This window comes from Symphodus melops, assembly GCF_947650265.1.
Source record: "Symphodus melops genome assembly, chromosome: 6".
NCBI classification, from domain to species: Eukaryota; Metazoa; Chordata; class Actinopteri; order Labriformes; family Labridae; genus Symphodus; species Symphodus melops.
In genome coordinates, this window is record NC_136696.1 from 28,421,923 (window position 1) to 28,438,917 (window position 16,995).

The following is a 16,995-nucleotide window of genomic DNA, read 5'->3' on the forward strand; positions in this document are numbered from 1 at the left end:
CAACAGCCTTTAAAAAGCTCAAGTCAAAGTGGGGCGATGATCAATATAAAGCCGATATCTTTCTTAAATGCGTTTAAAATCTACAGAGATTAATGTATAAATATGATTATTGGGTTGATCCCAATAATCAATCTCTAATCAGTCGAGCTCTACTTTTTTTTAACTTGAAGTAATCTTTGCAGCTTTATTGTGAAATCACAAACGCGTTTTTTATTCTGCGTGTTTGTCTTCATGCTCTTAAATCCCCGTCTGCTTCCTGGTGCTGCAGAGTTTAGCTCCTCCCCTCCCAGCGAGGAGGTTGCTGGTTTGAATCCCTGCAGTCTGCATGTTCTCCCTGTGCATGACGCGAGTTCTCTCTGGACAGTCCAAACACATTTTGTATTAAAGATGTTTACGCTTCATTTCTCTCACACACACACACACACACACACACACACACACACACACACACACACAGAAGAGTCGACAGGAGCAGCGTTTAGCTAAAATAACATTTTTATTAACTTTGAGGTCGTACACAAACCGCTGGTAGAAAATATACACTTATATACAAGTTCCTTGAGAAAGAGAACAAGGAGAGAGAAACACACGGACAGTACAGAGGCTTCGTTTTGGCACTTGATGTTTCAGAGGGCGGGGACGTTAAAATGAATCAAAGTGAAATAAATTAAAACACGGTTCTGAAAGCCAACAAACTCCAGCGCACAGAAAAGACTTTGGATCTGTGAATTACTGAACCCCCTGAATGCGTCGTGACCTCTGACCTCTGAGAGCAGCATCTATGTGTCAAACAACAGGCTGGACCTCCAATCATGATGGGCTTTGATCTGAAGTTTCATTTTACTGACGCTCCGTTTCTCTTCACTCCATGTTTGATGTCTGAGCTCGTTTACTTCCTGATCGGAGCGAGGAGGGCGTGGCTACCAAACTGACAGGAAATAATCAAACATGGAAAAGAGCGCCGCGGACGTCAACAGCGTCTTTCTACTTCTTTTTTTTTACGGTTTTGATCACTTTCTGTCCGTTCTGCTGCAGAGCTCTCGACTCGAAGAAACTTTTGAAAGAAAAAAAAAAGCTGCTTTCTTTGTGTTGTCGTCATTTTTTGTACCTTTTAAAATTTGGATCGGTAAAACATTTGAGTGACAGGCGATAAATGAGCGAGCAGACGAGTCTGGCGGCTTTGAATCCAGATGTGACGAAAACGTCTGGGACAAAACGGCGTCCTCAGCAGGGGAACGGCGCTCGCCTCCGGCTGGTTTGGCGTCACGTGCAGTGTCACAAACTTGGTGGTTATGTTCCACGCCACACGTGTGCAGGCTGCAGAGTCCTCAGGGTCCCACTCTGACTTGGGCCCTTTGCTTCTCTCTCTCCTCCCGACACTTCCTGTCTCTCTCTCCTCCCGACACTTCCTGTCTCTCTCTCTTCAGCCGTCCAATTAAGGCCCCCAAAAAAAATTGGAATAAAAAAAACGGTTCTTCAAGCATCACTCCTCTTTTTTTGCGTTTCTGATGCGATAGTTGAGCAGCATTGATTTCTCTCTCTCTCCTCGAGCTCTCAGACGGCAGAGAGAGAGAGAGAGAAAGAGAGAGAGTCAAGTCTTTGTCGCTCACTCCCACTTGTAGAGCTTCAGCATCTTCTCCGTGAGCGACGCCAGGTAGTGCTCGCCGTTCACCGAGAACGGACTGATGTCCAACACGGGCAAATCTGCAGGGAGCTTCTGCAGCATGGAGCCGCTACCTGCATCCCACACCTGAGGAGGAGGAGGAGGGAGAAGAGAGAGGAGGGGCAAGAGGAGGAGGAGGAAGAAGCAAGAGAAGGAAGAGGAGAGAGAGAGAAGGAGGAGGCAAGAGGAGAGAGAGAGAGATGAGGAAGAGGAGGAGGAGGAAGAGGAAGAAGGAGGAGGAGGAAGAAGAAGAAGGAGGAGGAGGAAGAAAGAGGAAGAGGAGGAGGCAAGAGGAAGAAGAAGGAGGAGGAGGGAGAGAGAGGAGGAGGAGGAAGAAGAGAGAGGAAGAGGAGGAGGAAGAGGAGAAGGAAGAGAGAGAGGAGGAGGAAGAGGGGGAGGAGGCAAGAGGAAGAAGAAGGAGGGAGAGAGAGGAGGAAGAGGAGAGAGAGGAGGAGGAGGAAGAAGAGAGAGGAAGAGGAGGAGGAAGAGGAGAAGGAAGAGAGAGAGGAGGAAGAGGAAGAGGGGCAAGAGGAGAGAGGATGAGGAAGAAGAGAGAGGAGGAGAGAGAGGAAGAGGAGGAAGAGAGAGGAGGAGGAGAGAGAGAGAGATGAGGAAGAGAGAGAGGAAGAGGAGGAGGAGGCAAGAGGAAGAGGAAAGAGTTTTCATGTTACGTCAGAGTCAGCAGCTTTCTCCTTCAAAATAAAAGACTTCCTGTGCGTGACTCACGATGGTGGAGTTGGAGGCTTCGTCCCCGGCACACACCAGCGTCCCGGTTCCGTCCGGTCTCTTGAACACGGCGTTCTTGGTGAGCAGCTTGCAGGACGGGCCGGCGCTGAAGGTCTGCACCGGCGAGCAGGAGCAGCTGGGCAGCTGGCTCGAGTCCTGCTGCGGCGTGCGCTCCAGCGCCATCAAGACGCAGCGCAGAGACGGGTTGGAGCGTCCTGCGGGAGAGAAGACGTGACCCGTTTACAGAACAGAACCGAGCGGCCTCGCTGACCCGACGCCTGAGTCCGAGTCTCACCTGGCCTGTAGGTGACCAGGCAGTGTCTGCTCTCCGTCTCCACCTGGATGTCGGTGCAGCCGGACGCCTCCAGCGGCAGGACGTGCGGCCTGTACGTGGTCTCGTTGACCTGCTCCCAGAAACACGCCCCCTCCAGAGAGCCGGCGATCAGCCCGCCGCACGGGAAGGAGCTGGAGGCGGCCCGCGGGACGTAGCACAGAGACACCACGGGACAGCTGGACACATCAGGCGGTCAAACGGGTTAGGACGCCATGATTCACAACCCGTGTGTGTGTGTGTGTGTGTGTGTGTGTGTGTGTGTGTGTGTGTGTTACCGTGGGCGCACTGGCTGCAGCTCCTGCACGTGCGTGCTGGTGTCTCTGGTGTCGTAGACGAGCACCGAGCCGTTGATCAGACCGGCGTAGACGTAGTTACTGTTGTCTAAACACCAACAGCAGCTCCACACGGGACGACCGGCGTTATACGTCTGAACCACCGTGTTGGTCAGCAGACTGCACACACACACACACACACACACACACACACACACACAGGTACACACACACACACACAGGTACACACACACACACACACACAGGTACACACACACACACACACACACACACACCATTTTTTTTTCATTTTAGTGTCTCAGTGAAAAGATGAATTATAGCTGCTTTAAAACGTGTGTGTGTGTGTGTGTGTGTGTGTGTGTGTGTGTGTGTGTGTGTGGTGTACCTGTGTGTGTGTGTGTGTGTACCTGTGTGTGTGTGTGTGTGTGTGTGTGTGTGTGTGTACCTGGTCAGTTTGATGGTGTGTGTGTGTGTGTGTGTGTGTGTGTACCTGGTCAGTTTGATGGTGTGTGTGTGTGTGTGTGTGTGTGTGTGTGTGTGTGTGTACCTGGTCAGTTTGATGGTGTGTGTGTGTGTGTGTGTGTGTGTGTGTGTGTGTGTGTGTGTGTGTGTGTGTGTACCTGGTCAGTTTGATGGTGTGTGTGTGTGTGTGTGTGTGTGTGTGTGTGTGTGTGTGTGTGTGTGTGTGTGTGTGTGTGTGTGTGTGTGTGTGTGTGTGTGTGTGTGTGTGTGTGTGTGTGTACCTGGTCAGTTTGATAGTGTGGTCTAGAGCAGCAGACAGCAGCAGACTGTCGTTCTGCCGGTTGAAGCAGAGACCTCGGATCTGTTTGCTGTGGATGGGGACGTACTGACTCGCCTTCATGTTCACCACGCTCACCTTCTTCACGCCGTAACCTGGACGACACGCAAACAGGACGTAAGAGACGCAAAGACAAACCCGCCAGCTGCTGGGACACACAGTGGAGAAGGGGCGGGGCCTCACCGGGCACCAGCGTGGCGTGCTGGGAGACCTGCGAGGCGAGCAGGCAGCTCAGAGGTTCACAGTAGGACAACACTCTGGATCCTCCCGCCTGAGACACCAGCACCGCCTTGGAGAAGCCGTACTGACCCGTCCTGAGGCCGTCCGCCCGCTGGGACTGACTGAGGACGAGCGAGGACGACGCCGAGGACGAGGCGTGGGAGCTCCTACCGGCCTTCGCCATCAGAGCCCTCAGCTCCTGCACAGACGGCGAGAGAGGAGGGACAAGTGTAAGCAGGACGCATCTAAAGTCTCGTCTCCTGACGGCGCGTCTCGTCTCGTACCTGCAGCTCCTGCTGCGCCTGTCCGTACTGGTTGGTGACGACCTGAAGTTTGAGTTTGTACTGAGCCGACTCCAGTTCAGCTTTTCTCCTCAGAGACTGCTCCTGCTCCAGGGACCTACACACACACACACACACACACACACACACACACACACACACACACACACACACACACACACACACACACACACACACACACACACACACACACACACACACACACACACACACACACACACACACACACACCTCCTTAAGTACGTTACATTCGTCGGGTGTGATGGTTGTCCCGCCCCCCTCAGTGCCTGTCAATCAAAAAGCTGGCTCCGTTCTTAGTGGACTGTTTGTTCACAGTTGAAGGTCGTTGCATCATCAGGTCTGTCGACAGTCGTGTGACATCACGGTTGTGTGGTTGTGGCGAGGTCAGACATTTCAGAGCCACTTCCTCTGCACCTGGCGGCATCCAAAATCACCATGGCAACGATCTGCCCCCCCCCTCCCCCGATCACACAGGAAACGTGGTGATCAGGCCCTGCAGGACTCACTTCTTTAAGCTCTCCTGCTCCGAGTTGTCGAGCGCTCTCAGCTTCGGCGTGTAAAGCAGGAAGACGTCCGAGCGCTTCGCTTTCTTGTTGCACTGAAGAGAAACAACAAAGAGGAGGCGTGAGACGCAGGAAACGACACGAGGAAAGTGCACGCGTAGCTCCGCCTCTTCACCGACCTGGGGACACTTCCCTGCCGGGCCCTGAGCCTTCAGCCAGCGCTGGATGCAGGTGAAGCCGAAGACGTGTCCGCAGCGCAGCGCGGACAGTCTGTGGTCGCCCGCCGTCGTCCACGCCTCGAAGCAGATGGAGCAGGTGTCGCCCTCGCCCAACTCCTCCGTTAGAGACGGCTGGACGGACGCCGAGGCCACAGACGGCACCTGAACGTTCTGATGTGAAGCTTCTGTCCTCTCAGTCCCTGCAGCTGGACCAGAATCTGAACAGGGGACAGAAAGACATGCATGTCAAAATGTGACCAGCAGGGGGCGACTGCAGCACTCTGTTAGTACAGAAGTCAGCTGTAGTCCTGCTCTCCTCGCTCTCTCTCACCTGGATGTAAACGAGCATCTTAAAGAAGTCAGACTCACCGGTGGTCGAGGCGTCTGCGTGTGGCTGCGTGTTGCGAGGACTCGCAGGTGGTCCAGGGTTTGCCGGCTCTGCAGCAGCAGCGGGCGCTCCTGCTTCAGCCCGCTCGGCCCCCTCTTCCTCGTCAGACTCGCTGAGCTCGGTGGTGCTGTCAGACTCCGCTTCAGCCACAGTGGCGGCAGGCACTCGGAGCAGGAAGTCTGGAAAGCCTCTGGAGGGCGCTGCAGTCTGGCTGGGGTAGTGCACCCGGAGGCCCTGCCTGAAGGAGCGCGCAGCTTTAACACCGAGAGGGAGCGCGTCACCTCCCTGATCAAACACAACCAAACATTTAAACTACCTGAGCCTCCTCCGTATAGGCGCACCCTGAGCCGACGACGTGGCTGCAGCTCCGCCCACCGCTCTCTGACTGAACGCCCAGGTGGCAGGAAGCCGGAGCGGAGCACCTGCAGGCGGTCCACCGCCGCCCTCTTCATCGTCGTCCTCGTCCACCTCTGTGCTGCTGCCAGAGTCCGTGATGACGTAAGGCACGTTGGCGTCCTCGGCTGCTGCGACCACTGGCTGCTGACCTCCTCCTCTCTGCAGCTCCACGGGGGAGTCGACCTCCATGGCCTCCATCTGTCCCCGCACAGAACACGACTTACACTTTGTTTCATACATCGGCACGTAGATTTGACTAACTGCTTTGTTTTCTGCAGCCAATCATCTGACACCAGAGTGCACGCAGCATGCCTGTAGAGGATCCAGCAGACCAATCACAGGGCAGCGTAACTTACCGTTTTCTTCCACTGACCGACCAATTTCTTATAATGTGCCTTGAATTAACGACCAGCTCGCCAGATCTACGCCATCGTTGTTATTGTTGATGGTGTCGCGTTGTGAGTGACGCAGAAGACTCACGTGGCTTTTTGTGTTCAGACCGGCAAAAAAAATAAACTAACTCCATACAATCTGGATTTGGAGGTCCAATATGAACGAGGCCTTTTAATTTTAAAATAAAGGAGAGTAAATGAGAGTAAACCGTTTGCAGCTGTCAGGTTGCCTCAAGCACTTTAACATGTCCTGTCATGTTTTATTGTTCTAATGTGAAACTAATTCATTATGTCATTCTTATTCCTGCTCTGTTTCTCCTTTAGATTTCTCTTATTTTAATGTTAATAGGCCTTAAAACAGGAAAGGCTTTTATCTGAATTTTACTTTGGAATTGTTGTGCATTTTTCCTAAGAGCCAGCTCTATAAAAAAATTAAAGCTGGGAAGTATTAGAGAAAGGTAAAAACATGAGGATAGAGGAGATTCTGTGGGACAAAAACGTGACTTTCAAAGTTGTTCTTATTGTCTTTGCACATGAAGCCCGTGTTCATGCTGCTGTTTTAACACCTGGTTTCTATGTGTGAATGTGCCGGCTACCTGTGATGGTCTAAATTAGCCGTTTTTTACCCACGGATCCAGGTGACGCGTTCTTCGGATATAAACCGAACTCGAGACCGAGGACGCAAACGAGGCCTCCAGGCAACAACCGAGCTATTTGTAATTTAACTGCATAAGATGTATTTAAACATATATGACGTTTGAATACATTAAAAGCAGCACACACTTGCATAAAAATATAGGCACAAATATGTTATGATTTGGCGTTTTTTTTCTGTTTTCCCCCTCTAACCAGCGACTCTGTTGCTAACAGAATTGGTAACGTCGTGTCGCCCTTACATGTAATTTAATTAGTTGAATTGATTATTAATAAAAGGTCAGAGATGTTGATCTCGCGTTGATATTAGCTAAAGTTGTAATTAAATGCCGTAAATGAGCCTTTAGCTCGTTAGCACAGCTAGCTTGTTAGCTAAGCAACGTAGCTCGAGCTGCAGGAGGAACTATAGCAACAAGAGGCGCGCGCGCTGTCAAACTTACCGGGATGGAAGCGGTGGTTTACCGGCTGATGATCCCGCTCCGGACGGTGAAACCAGGTAACAACATGGCTACAAACATTCACATGAAACGGCCTCCGGTTGTGGTGGGTGTGCGGGGTTACGTATGGCAGTCTGGAGGACCCGGGTCCAGGCTCGAATCTCCCGGCGCCAGTTTACTCTGCCCGCCCCAAATCCTACCGTGACGTCACAGTCGAAGATCGTTTGTTGGGAGGATGGATCGCATGTAATAATATTAATAATAATAATACATTTTATTTATGGGCGCCTTTTAAAAACCACCAAGGACACCTCATGCGTCATGCGAGTCTATCAGAGTGAGGAAGGTCCTTCATTTGCTCCCCTTATTAAAGCGAAGTTAAAAATGATCATGCCATGTGTTTTATCTTTTTCTTTTTGGTGATGAATCACAAGTAGGCCTATTTGTAACGCACCAATAACTGTGTCAATACAAACGTTAATTAAAATGTAATGATGACATCACTATGCTGCAGACACGTCAATAAATACAACAGCAACATATTAAAGGACACATGCAGGAAGGTTGGAGTGGTACTGATATGACAGATGAGCGGTGCATGGAGCCGGCCCCCGGTACATGGAGCTGGCCCCCGGTACATGGAGCTGGCCCCCGGTGCATGGAGCCGGCCCCCGGTGCATGGAGCTGGCCCCCGGTACATGGAGCTGGCCCCCGGTACATGGAGCTGGCCCCCGGTGCATGGAGCTGGCCCCCGGTGCATGGAGCCGGCCCCCGGTGCATGGAGCCGGCCCCCGGTACATGGAGCTGGCCCCCGGTACATGGAGCTGGCCCCCGGTACATGGAGCTGGCCCCCGGTGCATGGAGCTGGCCCCCGGTACATGGAGCTGGCCCCCGGTGCATGGCACAAGCTGTGCAGACTTCTGTTCCCCAGGTGGCGTGCCATATGCTGCTTTTAAACCAGGTGCATTTCTATATGATCTGATCAAACAAAGACTTTGTCTTTTTAGCCAGATTTCAGGGACATGTTTTTATCCTGCTTGACTTCTTTTATCCTGATATCATAAGAAACGGATTTTTTTTTTACATAGACCAAGATAATACTGTTGTAAAAAAAAAAAAGAAGAAGAAGAAGTAAACAGAGTTGAGGAAGAAGGTCCATAAACACAAAAGACAAACATTTAAATTAATAATTTTTTACAACATTAAAAAGGATTTCAGTCTCACGATTTTCAGTAAAGGAAGAAGACATGTTTATTATTTTGTTCTGCATATTATTGCCATAATACAAAACAAAGACTGAACATGTCAACATGGTTATGATGGTCTCCCATCATGACTTCACAACAATCGACAGAATATTCTCCTGGTGTGTACGCTATAGTGGCATCTAGTGGTGAGATTGCACATTACACCCCACAAACGTCACCCAACCCTTTCAAGCATTAAGGAGGTATTCTGAGAGTTGTAGAACTAGCTTTTATTTTATTGATTTATTGGCTATAAACATGGGGAATAGTAGGCCGGTACAGTACAGTACAGTATGGTAGTTAAAATGTCATTACAGCCTGTTTGATGCTGCAGGCTGACGTAATATTGTTGTTTTGATCAACACATACAAACCGTTGCATATTGTCTATAGATATAAGTAAACATAAAAACAATCTTTTGGCCTTTAATGTGTGTAAACTGTGTTTGTGTGGTTTTCAGCACATAACAGACACAGTGTGATGACTTCTCCTGAGGATGATCACAGACCCTGAGTGTCGCTCACAGACAGGTTTAGTACTCCTCTAACTGCTCCACCACGCTGCGCAGTTTATCCACCAGCACTGCAGGAGACAGAGACAACAACAGCACATGCATCGTTATTATTGTTTACACTTTCTACAAATCACAACTTCATCAAATTAGAAAAATAAAGACAAAAAAGCTGCAGTAGTAATGCAGTATCTTTGAGTAGTAGGTAAGCACTCTTATCGTCTTAACTGGAAAGGGCACATCTCCCACTGGCTCCCAGTGACTGTTAGAATCAAATTTAAACTGTGTTGCTCGCTTCCAAAGCAGCCAATAAAAGCTCCTGTTGATCTAAACTCTCTCATCCAGGTCTCCCCCCCCCCCCCCCCCCCCCCGCCACTACAGTTTCTCTTCCAACGACGGAGAGCGTCTTAACACTTTCTATTCATTTCATACGGAGAGTCGGAGACGCAGTCGTGCAGTGCGTTTTGAGAGGATTAGACCACAGCTCTATTCTATGCAAATGAGTCCAGAGACCGCCCGGACTAGCCGAGCTTTTATCCAATCAGGTGCATTCCCTGAGGCTACGTCAACCGCTGCGTAACCTGCAGTGAAAAAGTAAGTTATCAAGAGTGGATGGAGAAAATCAGAACACATGTCCATCAAGAGGGGAGTCGAGTGATTCCCAACGTCCACGCCTGAAGCAATGCAGCCAAACGGTCAGTCCCGAACCAGATCCCTTTCCTCTGTGCCCCCCCCTTCCCCCCCTCCATCTTTATATATGAGAAATACACCGATATCGAAAGGCTCAAAAAGCAGTTTTGTCCTGAATAAATCAAATCTATGTTTGTGGCAGATACGCTGTCTTTTAGTTTCTTACCTCCAGCAGACGGTCTCTTGAAGCTGTCGTAGGCCCGACAGGCGTTGATCAGATTTCCCAGAGGTTCAGGACAGTCTTCAGGGAGCGGCTCCACAAACTTCTCTTTGCACACTTTCTTATGAATGTCCTTACTCAACAAACCTGGAAAACATATTAACCGAAGGTTCGGAAGACTAGGAAAGAAACATACAAGCTCAAGTCCATTTAGCATTGAAGGAATGATTATAAAGCAGTATAGAGATACTCACCATCAAAAGGTTTTTTGCGGGTTGCCACCTCCCACAGGACGATCCCAAAACTGAAAGACAACCCACATCATAGACCATCTGAAGTCCTGCAGTTCAGTTACTAACATGTAGTTCATTGTGAACCTTTTTCTCAACAGCGTCTCTCAACGATAACAAAGAATGAAGAATGAGGCGTGCAGGGCGGCTGCTGGCTGACCTGTACATCTCACACATTTTGCTGTAGACGTAGTTGATGTTTTCAAGCATCTCAGGAGACGAGTAGCAAACCGACCGGCTCCCTTTGTCCCTCGTTCCTTTCTTCTTCAGAGACGTCTCAGTTTTTGTGAGTTCAAAACCTCCCAACTGGAAAAAAAATACCCACAAAGACGTCAACATGAAGACTTCATTCGCTTCCCTCCAAAACCCCTAAATCCCTCCTTCAAATCAGCAATCCCAGCATGCACTGCGTTCAGCAGACCTTGACCGTGTAGCCATCAGCCACGAGGAACTTGCTGCTGTTGATGCATCCGTGAACCTTTGATTTTCTTTCTGTCTGGTGCAGTCTGAAAAACAACAACAACATAAATCATACTTTAAAAGCCAAACTCAAGAAACAGTGGAAAAAGTGTTGAGGCATCAGGATCTCAGGTCTAAAACAGACGGAGGCTGAAATGAGGGATTTTACTGATACCAGTATCGGATAAATAAAGAGCTAAAAAAGCTACTCCACAGGTTTCAGAGAAGGAGAAGATGGACTCTTTAATAACAGACTGACCTGTAGAGTCCTTGTGCTGCGTCCAGACACATGCGAGCTTTCCTTTCCCAGGACAGTTTGCAGGTAGAGTCCAGAACCTGGCGGAGACTCCCCTTCTCACAGTACTCCATGATGATGAGGAACTGAGGCTCTGGCCCTGTCACAACGTCACAGATTAATGATGATTCAAGCGAAGACACCATGCATGGAGGATTTGAACGCCGCTCACTCACCGTCCTTGTCCTGGTTGCAGATACCAAACATCCGCAGGATGTTAGGGGACTCAAACCGCCGCATGTTTTCGACCTCCTTTTCAAAAATAGAGCGCACTTCACTGGAGAAGGAGAAGACGTTCTCTTTGGTTATGAATATTAAACCGTTTACAGCATGTAATTACATATTAGACATACTACATAACACACACACACACACACACACACACACACACTGAACTGCTGCCTTATCGTGGTGGGGGAGTGTGAGTACCCGAATGATCCTAGGAGCCTCTGAGGGCTCCGGGGCCCTTTGCTAAGGGCGGCCCGGTCCCTGTATGAGCAGAGCAGGAGCCTGGTTCACATTGCCAGCAGTAGGTCCTGAACTTTTAAGGACAGAATTTCTGGGTCATGCGGTCGCTGTATCGGTCCGTCATGGTGAAGAAGGAGCTAAGCCGAAAGGCGAAGCTCTCGATTTACCGGTCGATCTTCGTTCCTACCCTCACCTATGGTCATGAGCTTTGGGTCAGGACCGAAAGAACGAGATCTTGGATACAAGCGGCCGAAATGGGCTTCCTCCGTAGGGTGGCTGGGCGCACCCTTAGAGATAGGGGGAGGAGCTCGGGGTCAAGCTGCTACTCCTTCACATCCAGAGGAGTCAGATGAGGTGGCTCGGGTATCTGATCTGGATGCCCCCTGGACGCCTACCTAGGGAGGAGGCCTCGGGGTCGACCCTGGACACGCTGGAGAGACCGTGTCTCTCGGCTGTCGTCCCATCATAAGAGCTGGAGGAGGTGTCTGGGATGAGGGAAGTCTGAGCGTCTCTGCTTAGACAGCTGCCCCCGCGACCCGGCCCAGATAAAGGGCAGAAAATGGGTGCACACATATACAGTATATAAGAAACTGGGAAAAAGTTCATGATAAGACAAAATTATGGTTTAATGCTATAAGAACATATTAAATGTAATTAGAAGAGACCAGTGTTTTTGGTTGTCACAATGTTCAAAGAGGTCACCAGAGGGTGCATGGAGGAATCATTCCCCAAAGAGCGCTGCAGAATAAAACCTGCAGTCAAGCTAAACTTCTGACTTCTTCACCACTGTGTCACAAAGTTTACACACACAAAAATCCATTTTCATGGTTGGTATGTTCTGAACCGCTACGCCTCCCAGATCGGGCGAGAATCGTGCTTATAACAAGTCGTTTGACTTCGGAATAAGAGGAGCTTAGGTCTGTTCATACAGGCCCATTTCTAATACTGTAAAACGTTGAAGTTGTTGATGCGCTGATGTGTTCATGTTGCAGCTGTAAAAGTGGAGCTCGTTTTAATGACTTAACCCCGCTGAGTTTCTCACCTCTGCAGAGCGGACAAATCGCTGCCTGAAGAGGCGTCGACTGTCGTGGTGTCAGTTCTGGAAAGTTACAAACATTAATGGACACAAGTTTCTATCACAAGCTATCCTCCACCAGAACTACCTCAGTTAGACACACACACACACACACACACACAAACACCCCTCCCTTATATCAGACATGTACGTGTAAGTAGAGCCCGACCGATTAATAGTAAAACTGATACCGGCCGATATTAGCATTTTAAGCTACTATCCTTATCGGCTAATTTCATCGACGATATGCGCCAATGTTTGTCGATTTCTTCAGCAGTCAAAAAGCGTTTAATTTGAGTTTTATTGTATTGTACCAGCAGAGGGCGCTATATGGATTTCAATGGGGGCCCATGCCACCCCTTTGGACACGCCCCTGTTGGATAGTGGTCCAGCATCCAAGAAGCAGTTCTGATGAAGCATACAGGCACCTGATGATAAACGTTCCCATGCTGAACTGGTTTGTGTTTTAGTTCAGATGTTAAGCTCAGCTCTAAACATATGGGCTTTTAATGAACCCATATGTTTAGAGTTCGTCAACCTTTACAGCATGCAACATGCACCATCTTTCTTTAGACACACCAACAATACGTCTTTCCCCAAAGATGAACTCTTCCAGGAGAAATGAAGAAACCTGAGAGGAGGAGCAGAGAAAGGATCCCTCACCCTGACAGGGCTCCTTCTAATAGCACACCAAGACTCCACTTCTGCATGCACAACGATGGTAAGAAAAACATTGACAAAGGACTGACGTGCTGTATTTAATAATTATTATATTGATCTTTGATGTGTCACAGACCTGGGGCTGGTGTTCAAAGGTTCGGTGTATCTCTTGATGGCCACCTTGAAGCCGCGGTACTTTCCTGTGTAAACCTCCGAGGTCGACGTCGTCATGAAGGGCTCTTTGGGATAGTCATACTTGATCTCGTCTGGTGGGATCATTCGGATGACGACATCGGTGGCGCTGGGTTTATTCACTGGTACAAAACAACAACACACAGTCACAAGTTATTCTTAGATTTTGGTAAGAAGTGAAAGTTTGAGGATATCGACTAAATGTTTGACAAGCTATTATTCCAATTAAGAGGTTATTAACTTTCTAAGAAACCTACAAGGACTGATTTTTGGCCACATGGGGGCAGCAAAAACAAGAGCAACACTTGTTAGCAAACAGCTGAAGTTTAAATGAAGAATGGTCGACTTTTCGATCCAGCAGGTGTCGCTCTTGAGCTCCAGCATGCAACCAAAACAAAACTGCTGTTAGGCCACGCCCCCTCCATACTCAAGCCTCCGCCCTCCTCCTGCGACACAACTCATTCAAGTTCTTATGAAGGAGTTTAGCACAAGAGCTGCATTTTTGTGTTAGCATGCTAATGTTAGCGCTCTTTAGTTAGCTGGTAACTTCAATCACCTGCGTTTCCTGCATTGTTGCGTTAGCATGCTAATGTTAGCGCTCTGTAGTTAGCTGGTAGCTTCAATCACCTGCGTTTCCTGCATTGTTGCGTTAGCATGCTAATGTTAGCGCTCTGTAGTTAGCTGGTAGCTTCAATCACCTGCGTTTCCTGCATTGTTGCGTTAACATGCTAATGTTAGCACTCTTTAGTTATCTGCTAGCTCCGTTGACCTGCGTTTTCTGTATCATTGTTAGCATGCTAATGTTAGCGCTCTGTAGTTAGCTTCATGTAAACTGACACAGAATGATGTAAAAACTCTTCATCCAATAATCAGTGAGTATGTTCTTCTTCTTCTTGACTCAAACAGCTTTTATACACAAGGGGAGGAGCCGGCCGTCCCGTCCATGTAAACACAGCTCTGACAACAACACAGCCAGCAGGACTCCAGCTTCTCCCTCACTGGAGACAGTCAGGACTCACACACACATTCACACAGCACACACTGGAGTTATGATGTATTGATGTGTAATGTCGCTTTAGAGCTACGGTGAGGTTGAAGCTCACATCCCAACTTACACATCTCCAAGACCTTTCCCACATTTATTTTGACTTCTTCAAAGTCTCTCTGCATCTTCTCAAAGTTCTCCTTCTGTTCCTTCATGTAGTCCTCGAGCACTGGAGACAACAAAGCAAACAAGATGTCAGAGTCCGGTTTGTTTGTGTGTTTAATCACACAAATGTTAACAGGTGAAGTCAATGCTGGAGGAGGTTGATTAATAATCAAAGTCATTGATCAAACAGAAGTCTTAGATTTCTGATTTGTGCTTTTTGTCAAAATCTTGTTCTTCTCACATTTCTTCAGCTCTGTGTCGTCCTCCCTCCTGTCCACCTCGTCTTGTTTCTCCCTGGCGGTCAGTTCAAACACCTGGTGCAGGATGTTCCCCTGCTCCACCTGCAGAGACCCAGACAGGATCTGGAAGGCGTCATTGAGCCGTTCATTCAAGCTGTCGAACTCGTCTCCGTGGCTGCCAGAGTGGACGAAGCGGTTGATCCAGCTGGCCACCGTGTATTTCTTGATGAGCTCCTGGGCTGATGTCAGAGTGATGCAGAGCTCATTGAGAGCTTTCTTCACCACTTCACCCTCGTCTCTATCTTTGATGGACTTCACCAGATCCTCCAGGGCTCGGACTCGCTCTGAAACACGGCGGCAGCGCTTTTTATTGGCCTTCACGTTCTCCACCAGCTCGTAGATCTTTGAGGCCAGAGACAGGATGGGCTCTACAGCATCCATGGCGAGCTGTCCAGACAGGGAGGAAGCTGTGAAACACTGGGAGGAAATAACAAAGCACTTAAAGATAAGCTGGAGCACAACAGGCTGCAGGGAGGGGAACTAAACATACAGGACATCTTGTGTCTTTGCTGATCCCATCCAGTGCATGCACGTGATGGTTACTCTAAGGCTGGCTTCATACAAGACCATCGAGGGGCGTGGCCTAATTTGAGGCTTGTCGCGACCAATTATTTATTCAAGTAATCCTCAGGTGTGTTGTATCAACATCTAGTTGCTGAAGCCACCCAGTCTGTTCGCTCTCATTGGCTATTGCTTTACACTGCAGCCTCTACCATCAGTGTGTGAATGTGTATGAATGGATGAGTTCATACTGATGGACTCTTTACTCTGCAGCAGCCTCTACCATCAGTGTGTGAATGTGTATGAATGGATGAGTTAATACTGATGGACTCTGCTGCAGCCTCTACCATCAGTGTGTGAATGGACTAACTCGTCCTGTAGCTCTGTGTTTATTGGAGAGGAGTGAAGTGAATGTCGTGAGCTGAAAAGGAAATATGATTTGCTGAGGCTGAAGAAAGGTTGATGAGCGTTACAGGAGACGGTAATGTCTTCTGTCTGGCCTCTAAAGGGGGTTAACATGGAGTTGTACCTTTTCACAGAATACAAGCAGCACAGTGTGTAGCTGGGCAGCTGGGTTTGAATTGAATTTGTGGCTCACTTCCTGTTTTATTTGCTCAGTTAGACCCAAGTCGGAAGATTTGAAGAGTAGCTCTAGTTTCAGAGTTTCGGTTGTTTTTATTGATTGCTTGATTTAAGCAGGAAATTTGAGACTTTTCCACTTCCCATACTTTTCTTTTGCTAAATAAAAATAAAAGGACGGGACTCAACAACACCAAAACACCTGAGTTTATGTTGCTTCTTTTGTATATAATTACATCAGGTGTCAAATCTCAGGCTTGTTGAAACTTGTCTTAACTGAGGCCGTGCAGGTAAATATGGAGGAACCTCGTCTCTCATCTCAGAGGTTCAGGTTATTACGACTGAGGAGTATTTACTCGCTCCGAGGGAATAACTCACCTCTGTGTGTTAACCAGTTTTCAACTTTGTCACACACACACACACACACACACACACACACACACACACACACACACACACACACACACTTCAGGGTGGAGCTTTCTCTTTAAAAACAGATACAACCCAACAGATAAGTGAATCTTTTCGAAGGTAGCAGAGAGAGCAGTCAGTGTGGTCACTCCTGATCACACCAGGACACACGACAAGCTCTCAGTCAGCAGATACTAAAAGACAACGACAAAGAGGAAGACCACTTACCTGAAACGTACGTCGTGTGTTTCAGCTGTGTGAAAATGAAACTGACTTCTCTCTCTCTCTTCTGCTCCTCCCTCTGCTGCTCATCGCTTCCTCTTCCTCTTTCACAGTCTGCAGTCTGCAGTCCTCCCCCCTCCCCTCGGCCTTGATTTACTTCCTTGAACCTTGAAGTAGAAGCATAACTCACCTCAAGAGGGCGGAGCAGCAGAGCAGCAGATCAAACAACAATGTAAACCTCAGGGACCATCACTCTCTCACACACATTTATGTCTGTTTACGTTTGCACAGCTCAGTGTAGGACGACAGAATAAGATTGTTGGAATGATTTTCTATCAGAATAAGTACAGCTTCTCCATTGAAAGTGAATTGTGGCAATGCATTTAAACACATGTCTTACATGTCAAAGATAATTTAAAACAGTGAACTGTGGCTCTGACT

At 48.6% G+C, this 16,995-nt stretch overlaps 2 protein-coding genes across 3 annotated transcripts; both read right to left on the minus strand.

The window, feature by feature from the left end:
• Positions 1 to 981: 981 nt before the first annotated feature.
• rfwd3 (ring finger and WD repeat domain 3) lies at positions 982 to 7,571 on the minus strand. Its single transcript, XM_079346874.1, has 12 exons — positions 7,349 to 7,571; positions 5,783 to 6,060; positions 5,448 to 5,704; positions 5,040 to 5,296; positions 4,864 to 4,955; positions 4,319 to 4,433; positions 3,999 to 4,233; positions 3,760 to 3,910; positions 2,999 to 3,175; positions 2,685 to 2,899; positions 2,390 to 2,604; positions 982 to 1,750 (listed from the first exon to the last, which is right to left on the minus strand). The coding sequence occupies exons 2-12, from the start codon at positions 6,058 to 6,060 to the stop codon at positions 1,607 to 1,609; spliced, it is 2,136 nt and encodes a 711-aa protein (XP_079203000.1). The 5' UTR covers positions 7,349 to 7,571; the 3' UTR covers positions 982 to 1,606.
• Positions 7,572 to 8,571: 1,000 nt separating this feature from the next.
• On the minus strand, positions 8,572 to 16,642 carry LOC306825911 (mixed lineage kinase domain-like protein). Of its 2 annotated transcripts, none has more exons than XM_079346877.1 (11): positions 16,561 to 16,642; positions 14,784 to 15,258; positions 14,508 to 14,606; positions 13,337 to 13,514; positions 11,174 to 11,274; positions 10,962 to 11,097; positions 10,665 to 10,749; positions 10,404 to 10,549; positions 10,208 to 10,257; positions 9,960 to 10,100; positions 8,572 to 9,174 (listed from the first exon to the last, which is right to left on the minus strand). In XM_079346877.1, the coding sequence occupies exons 2-11, from the start codon at positions 15,220 to 15,222 to the stop codon at positions 9,125 to 9,127; spliced, it is 1,425 nt and encodes a 474-aa protein (XP_079203003.1). In that variant the 5' UTR covers positions 15,223 to 15,258; positions 16,561 to 16,642; the 3' UTR covers positions 8,572 to 9,124. The 2 variants fall into 2 exon arrangements, with proteins under 2 accessions (XP_079203003.1, XP_079203004.1); XM_079346878.1 differs by having other exon boundaries at positions 14,784 to 15,228; positions 16,561 to 16,620.
• Between the last annotated feature and the right edge of the window lie 353 nt (positions 16,643 to 16,995).

Bases quoted from the DNA above. Each gene is read 5' to 3' on its own strand.
- rfwd3 (XM_079346874.1), bottom strand. From the start codon at position 6,060: ATGGAGGCCATGGAGGTCGACTCCCCCGTGGAGCTGCAGAGAGGAGGA. The intron at 5,297-5,447 runs GTGAGTCTGACT...TCCCCTGTTCAG, and splicing joins CGCAGACGCCTCGACCACCG to ATTCTGGTCCAGCTGCAGGG. The intron at 2,900-2,998 runs GTAACACACACA...TGATGTGTCCAG, and splicing joins CTGCAGCCAGTGCGCCCACG to CTGTCCCGTGGTGTCTCTGT.
- LOC306825911 (XM_079346877.1), bottom strand. From the start codon at position 15,222: ATGGATGCTGTAGAGCCCATCCTGTCTCTGGCCTCAAAGATCTACGAG. The intron at 13,515-14,507 runs GTAAGTTGGGAT...GTTTTGTACCAG, and splicing joins GGGAAAGGTCTTGGAGATGT to TGAATAAACCCAGCGCCACC. The intron at 10,101-10,207 runs GTGAGTATCTCT...TATGTTTTCCAG, and splicing joins CCGCAAAAAACCTTTTGATG to GTTTGTTGAGTAAGGACATT.